We start from the raw sequence: 7,857 nt of genomic DNA on the forward strand, positions 1-7,857 counted from the left end.
TCAACTCTTCCTCCATACTTTCCAAAGTTAACATGGTGTTACCAACTCGAGACGAGTTGGTAAAAAATCCACCTAAGCGCGGAAAAAATTGAATACTAAATTAACTCGTTTTTATGCATACATAGTAGAGGGGACATGTTAAATAGCCTATTTACTTTCTTTTATTCAAGGAAGGGATCGTAGGTCAGGTGGTTGGCTAGTTGAGTCGGCTCACTAGTGGTGCAAGGATCGAATCCTCTCCTGTTCACACTAATTTTTGCATGAAAAAATCTCAAACGAAAAAAGATCTAGAGAGGGAAAAAATGGATCGGGAGGAGAGCAAGAAAATCGGATTTGACGGAAAAAAAGGATCTGGAGAGGGAAAAAATGATCGGAATACCTAGGCTTTCGCGAGATCGTTCGATGCGCATCCGACGGCAATCGAAAGCGTGCGTGCCTGTCGCTAATGAACAGTCGACATGAATTTAGCTTTAGCGTTTTGTGTTCGGAATCAATAACTCCCGAACGTCCGGATTTTAGCATCTCCTCCCGAACCATCTCGTTGCCGTCGCACGAATCTTGGCGGTCCACGCTTGCCACGTCACTGAGAGTCGTTTGGGAGGAAGGCAAAGTCACCCGAACCACTCCCTCGTTCTCCTCCTCCCATTCCTCCCACTCTCTTATCCACAGTACACAACACCAGATGCCAGCGTTGGGCAGGCAGGGCGATGGCGAAGGCCTCCGGCGGTCGGAGCAGGTCGCCGGGCGTGGGGATGGTGAGCGGCATGGCTAGGCTCCAGCGACCGCGGGCGTCTCCTCCACCACATCCCCACCATTGACGGCCGGCCCCGAACTCCTTCGACGCCGCATCCCTGCCATGGACGGCCGGCCCCTCAAATCCTCCGACGCCGCATCCTTGCAGGTCATCCAACGCTGCATCCCTTGCCATGGACGGTCGGCCCCAAACTCCTCCGCCTGGGACTTCGGGTAGGCGGGATGGGCTCGAGGCCGTGGTTGTGGCGGGAGGAGATCCGGTGGTGCCTCGGTGGTAGCGGCAGCGAGGGCGTGGCACTGGCTATATGGGGCGCTCCATGCGGGATCCTTCCCGAGAGCGAGGGGCTGCTTAGGCTCTTCGGCTGGTCCCGCCGCTCATGGAGCCGCCCGCCTCCGAGTCCTTGGTGGCACACTCCCCCTGCATCACTTTCGGCAGCGGCGGGGACGGCGGGTCGCTGCCTGCTGACGGTGATGTGGCGTACCTCGATGACGGGCCGACGAGGACCCGAGCCGCCATGCCATTCAAACCCTCTTCGGCTGCTCCGACCGCCTCGACCAAGCGGTCATGGTCGCGACGGCCGCCGCCCAGGTGATCGCGCTTGTCGTCTACATCTAGCTCTTGAGCGTGGCCATCAACTCGCTCTCATGGTCACCAGCTATCTGAACCATCAAGCAGGTGTGCGATCTGTCTTCACTAGTGAATAGTAGCCATCGATAGCCATCAACTCGCTTTCATGCGTTTAGCTGTAATCTGCCTGATTTGTCAACAAAACAGAGATGATGCTACAAAGATTTTTGTTCAGAGAAGAGGAGATGATCTAAAGATGCCATGTTTACATGTTTTTTCACACACCATTTAACAAATCATCTGAAGTTGCCATGGCAACTTTGGAGCATTTTTTCACACGTCATTTAACAAATCATCTAAAGTTGCCATGGCAAGTTTGGAGTATTTTTTCAGACGTTGTTTAACAAATCATCTAAAGTTGCCATGGCAAGTTTGGAGTATTTTTTCCACACGCCAACTAATAGATCATCTAAAGTTTACCATGGCAACTTTTACTATGTTAGCCATACGAACAACTTCAGATGTGTTGTGTTGCCATGGCAAGTTTACATGTTTTTCCCATCCACCATTTAAAATGATGATTTTCGACCATGGAAAATCAGCAATGTTCCCTATTTTATTACAACTTAAGTTGTTTTTCCATGGCAATTTTTTTTGTTCGGAGTATTTTTCACATGCCAACTAAGAAATCATCTAAAGTTGCCATGGCAACTTTGGATTATTTTTCCACACGTCAACTAACAAATCATCTAAAGTTTGCCATGGAAACTTTTAATACGACAACTTCAAATGTGCGCCATGCCAACTTAAGATATGTTGCCATGGAAAAAATTAAACCATTTTTCCATTGCAAATTTTACTCCATTTTATGCCATGGCAAACTTCTTTAATTAACATGTTCAAAAACATGTAAACATGCCATGGCAAAGTTATAATTGCTGAAAAACATGGCAAAGTTTTCCATGGAAACTTACGATGTTCAAAAACATGGCAACATTTTGTAAATGTTCAAAAATATGAAAAATTCGCCATGGCATTTTAAAATGTTCAAAAACATGGCAAACTTGCCATGGCAAACTTTTAATATGTGCAAAAACATGGTAACTTCTTTTAATTAAGTTTGTTAAAAAACATGACAAACTTCTTTTTAATTAACATGTTCACAAATATGCAAACTTGCCATGGCAACTAAAGATGTTCAAAATAACGTGGCAATGTTTGTAGATGTCTAAAAACATGGAAAATGTGGCATGGCAACCAAAATCATATTGTTTATAGATATGTCTTTTTCCATGGCAACTAAATTCATTTTTTTCTATGGTTCGCTGTGTCTTTTTGCCATGTCCATCCGAAGAATGTTTGTCATGGACATTACAAATTAGTTTGAGAACACGGCAAGTTTGTTCTTTCAAATTTGTTTTTGCCATGGGGATTACATGCAGAATATCATTACAACTTAAGATGTTTTCTCCATTGTTTTCCGAAATTTTTCTATGTGTCTAGAGAGAACTTTTTTCACCATATCACTTCACGGCAACTTTTGCGTTTTTCTGTAAACTTCATAGTGATCGCAGCTTTTTCATACTGTACAAATGCAAATTGCCATGATTTTTCCCTTTTTCGCCATTTTTTTAAAACATAAACTTGAATGTGGCAATTTTTTCTCATAGAATGGCAAAAGTCCATGGCAATTTTGATGTGCAAAAGAACATTATTTATTAATCATAGAAAAACTAGGCTTTTTCTACTAATCGTAACTTAATATGGGCTTTATTTTTCGTTTTCCTTTCACAGGAAAAAGGCCGGGCCCAGTTGGTGGGGGGGATGCTGGAGGTGTGTAGCGGCAGGGAGCGTCGCTGGCGTGCGAGATTTGATGCGCATGAAGGGCTGCAGCTGGGAGCGGCAGCAGCGGCGACTGCCCCTCCGGCCGAGCTGTTCAACGCCGCAGCGGGGGCCTACCTCAACGACGACGACGAACGGGCCAGTGCCAAGGGCAAGACCGACGTGCAGTACATCATCCTCGACAGGGTGGTAAGTTACAACAACTTGGTGTGAAATTTTGCCCACATGTGAGCATCTCAAATAGAGCATGTCTGAAACTTGTTCTATCTAGATGCAGCAGCCATCAGCAGCATCGTCAGGAGGGGCATGCTGGATGAGCTCAAGAAGACCCTGGTCAGGAGGAGCATTCAGGTAAGAACAGAGCAACACAAATTGTCATGTTTCTAAGGGAAATAGAGCATGCTTTGTGATATGAACAATGGCTGATTTATCGTTTTGTAAACCTAAACTTTCCAACAAACTTGCGAGAAATTTATATTCAGATGGCACATGGAAATTTATATTCAGATGATATGGCTACTTCATATTAGGGAGATATTTTCGAGTGGAGAGCATATTAAGTTACCATCAGTTTTCTTGACATACCAAATTGATGTTGGAACCGTATGCATTGGTAATGTTAATTAATTGCCATGGCAAAAATACTTTTTAATAAAGTCGCCATCAGTTTTATATTCAGTAAATGATGGGCATGGCAACTATGTATTATTCTGTAGGAAGTTCATCGAATTCATTCATAACTTGGCAAATTTATATATAGTTTGTATGGCAAATTCACTTCCACATTATGTTTCCACAACATGGCAATTTTGTATATTTCAATCTTCGTAATATCCACATGGTGATGGGCAGGTGTAATGGGCTGCACCGATTCAGACGACCGTGAGAGGGAGGCAAATTTACTTTATTGACCATGACAAGTTTCATTAATTGACCATGGCAAGTTTTATTAACTGACCATGGCAAAATTTTAAGTTTTTTTCGACCATGGCAAATTTAGTTTGTTGACCATGGCAAGTTTTATTAATCGGCCATGGCAAATTTCAAGTCCGACCATGGCCAGTTTAGTAATTGACCATGGCGAATTTAGTTTATAGACCATGGCAAGTTTTATTAATTGACCATGGCAAGTTTTAAGTCCTTTTTCGACCATGCAAAATTTAGTAATTGACCATGGCAAATTATTTTTTGGTAGATCATGGCAAATTTATTAATTGTTAAGAACATCCACATCTTCTGTCATGCCCTTTTTTGGCAATTTTTCTCCATTTTTGCCATGGCAAAAATACTTTTATTCACATGGCAAACTTTAGTGTAAGTTGCCATGGAAATTTTTAGTTTAAGTTGCCATGGCAAATTTATTGTAAAGAGCATGGCAACTTTTGTTTTAAATATGATGGCAAATTTACATTTTCTAGAACATGGCAATTTTAACTACGTAGCACGGTAAATATATTTGTATAGCCATGGCATTTTTTAAATTTATTTCCATGGCAAAAGTACTCCATTTTTGCCATGGAAATAATTAATTCATTTTTTCCATGTCAAAAATAGTTTCTATTTTCACATGGCAAATTTTTAGTTTTAGTTGCCATTGCAAACTTTATTTTTAGTTGCCATGACAAATTTATTGTAAGGGCCATGGCAATTTTAATTTAAATATTATGGAAAATTTACATTTTATAGAACATGGTAAATTTTACTATGTAACATCTTAAATATATTTGTGTAGCCATGGCATTTTTTATTTTATTTCCATGTCAAAAGTACTGCATTTTTGCCGTGGCAACAATTAAACCATTTTTGCCATTGCAAATTATCTAGATTTCTATGTGATATTTACTGTAAAGTTATTTTTTCAGTTTTTTAGTTGGTTTCATTTTTTCGATCGTTTTTTTACCTAAATGGGCCTATTTGGCCTGCCAGCACAAGTGACATGAGGGTTTTACTCTTTTTTCCATGACAATTTTTACTTTTAATGGCATGACAATTTTTACTTTCTTTGCCATGGCAATTTTTACTCTATTTTTGGCATATTTTGCAGAAAATGTTAAAGATGGTAAATTTGAGTATAACATAACATACATTTTTTGTGCAGAACATGGAAAATTGTTGAACAACTTTTTAATAGATTTCCCATACTTTTTTAGTGTACTGGACTCATGAGCATGTCAACTGTTTTCATACCATGGCATTTTTTGCCGTGCAAACTAACAATGTCTATTTTGTCACAGCAAAAATAAAGCTTTTTCGTTCTTGTGGGCTTTTTTTTTACAGAAAAAAGGCCCGTAGGGGCGATGGGAAGGAGAGCGTTTGGGCTGGGAGGCCTCTCCTCCCGAACGATTTCGTTCGTACCAGGCGCCTGTCGCACCGAACTCCTCGTTCGGTCTGGGAGCCTCCCAGACCGAACGTTCGGTCCTTATCGACGTCCTTTGTGTTTTTCGATAGCTGTCAAAACAGTGTGAATAGTCATTTCTAACCTCGCCCATTCGAATTTCAAATTTGACGCGACCTGCACCTTGTCCGGCCTTTGCACCTTGGTACAACTGCATCTCGTCCCGTCCTGCACCAGTGTGTCGTCGCTCCATCTCCCATGCTGTCCTCCTCATAGTGTGCCATGCCCTGCACTAGCACGCCGCCTTGCAGCAGCGTGTTGCCCAGTGCCTTGGCGTGCCCAGCACTAGCACACCCGCCCCTCGCCGCGCCTAGGCGCCCAGGTGGAGGCCACCGCGCCCAGGCTCTTCATTGTCGTGCCATGCTTGCCCCATGTTCATCTCCTTGCCCTATTTGTAGGTGATGATGTGCAATTTCACATACAGTACTGCATTCAAGCTGCAATATCCATAGTTTTCTTTGAGTAATCATATGGTAGGAGTAGTAAATTTAAAACTGCAATATGGAGACACTCCTGATTTACATACGGGATAGGATATGAGTAAATTACTCCTATTGTGCGTAATATGAATCCCTCCTTAGTAATCCCACATGTAAACTACAATAGGAGTAAAACAGTATCTGCAATATATATTTTTTGAGACGGAAGCAAAGATTGCCTCATCTATTAATTAAGCAGAAGAGAATTACCCAGTTAATTACGGAAAACCGGGCAAAATCCGAAACAACAAGGGCCAAACCCACCCCCATAGACGGAAACACACAGGGCAAAGCCCACCTTAATCGACGACAAATCGACCTGCGACCAGACAACACAGCTCCGACTTTCACGGAGAACTCAGAAGAACAAAACCAGGCAGGGCTGGTGCCACGGAAGATCACCGAACGGGTCACCTGCAGCCAGTCATCGTATACCACAGGGCCCCGCCACCGCAGCTTCGACTCCACAGCAACAAACGAACCGAGGCAATACCGCAGACACGCCGAAGAAGAGCCGACTACCACAACCATTGCCGCGTCGCCAACATCGCTCCCACCATTATCGTTGCCATAGAAGCCTGGATGCCACAACCACCGCATACCACAGGTCCCGCTTGCCAATGCCGAGCTCCGAGACGAAGCCCCTAAGAGGGAAACGACACACCAAAGTGCCACCATCGTCCGATCAAAAGATCATGGGTTTCCCCTAGAGAGGCCTAGATGGCCAGATCCGTGCGAGCAGGGTGTGGCAGCAAAGCAACTATGCCTTCAGGGAAGTCAACGACGGCCACGGCCGCCGCCATAGCTGGTCACGACACAAAGCCAAGACAAGGTCTTCACCCAAGCTCCACACCACCTTGGTCGCACATCATTTCTGCATCGGCTTCGGCAAGTCCACTAGCACCACCAACAAACCAGCCCGTGGACGAAGGGACCGCAGCCACCGCACGCAACCCCACCTCGCGGAGACCAACAACGGCCAAACACCAGCGCTAGTAGCCAGATCCAACAAAGGCCAACCAAGAGCAGAGCCACCGGACGCGGCACAATCACCGCGCCCTGCCGAGCACCATGCCGGCAAAGAATGAAGGCGCGCCGCCCGAGGCCGCGAACCACCATGATCCCCGGCCGCAGCCTCTGTTGGAAAAGGCAGTGCCTAGGAGGCGCTTAGGCACGCCTAGGCGCTAGGCAATGGCCAAACGCCTTGCCTAGGGCATAAATGAAGATCAAGGCAGGGCACGCAAGGAATTGCCTACCCAAGCAAGAAATCATGCCACATACTGCACTGATATGCCGAACGGGTTATATTCCAATGGAAGTAGACGGTTATTTATATGCCCTAAACTAATATCAACACCCATATAATAATCACAAATACACTACGAGTAAAAACTATATTATGGCCTAGGCCGCGCCTAGGACGCTTAGGCACCGCCTAGGCACTAGGCGAAGGCCAACCGCCTCGCTTACGCCTACCGCTTTTTCCAACCTAGCCCAGCATCAGAGGCTCGTCCCGCGCACCACGCACGCGCCACAACATCCGCCCGAGACCAGATCTCCTCCGCGCCGCCCACGGGCCTCCAAGCCGCGCCGAAAGCGCTGCCCGGGCCCCCTGCACGCCCGCAACATGCACCTTGGCAGATCGAAGGTGGCTCCATCCCACGCAGCCTTGTGACACCAGGACGGTGCCAACACCACCGGAGGCCTCCTTGCCACTTCAGACCTGCAGCGACCCGCGCAACAGCCAAATCGCCGCCCGCATCTCGCCCCCACCACCCGGCCATGCCCGAGCCGCAGCTCCTCGCGCGCTCGCGCCCGCC

At 45.7% G+C, this 7,857-nt stretch overlaps 1 protein-coding gene across 6 annotated transcripts; it reads left to right on the forward strand.

The window, feature by feature from the left end:
• Window positions 1-616: 616 nt before the first annotated feature.
• On the forward strand, window positions 617-5,664 carry LOC123078258 (uncharacterized). Of its 6 annotated transcripts, none has more exons than XM_044500693.1 (4): window positions 617-1,429; window positions 3,116-3,352; window positions 3,441-3,514; window positions 5,441-5,664. In XM_044500693.1, the coding sequence occupies exons 2-4, from the start codon at window positions 3,146-3,148 to the stop codon at window positions 5,640-5,642; spliced, it is 483 nt and encodes a 160-aa protein (XP_044356628.1). In that variant the 5' UTR covers window positions 617-1,429; window positions 3,116-3,145; the 3' UTR covers window positions 5,643-5,664. The 6 variants fall into 6 exon arrangements, with proteins under 6 accessions (XP_044356628.1, XP_044356629.1, XP_044356627.1 ...); XM_044500694.1 differs by having other exon boundaries at window positions 3,444-3,514; XM_044500692.1 differs by having other exon boundaries at window positions 618-1,429; window positions 3,435-3,514.
• Window positions 5,665-7,857: the final 2,193 nt, after the last annotated feature.

The sequence above is a fragment of the Triticum aestivum genome, chromosome 3D (genome assembly GCF_018294505.1).
Source record: "Triticum aestivum cultivar Chinese Spring chromosome 3D, IWGSC CS RefSeq v2.1, whole genome shotgun sequence".
Taxonomy (NCBI): Eukaryota; Viridiplantae; Streptophyta; class Magnoliopsida; order Poales; family Poaceae; genus Triticum; species Triticum aestivum.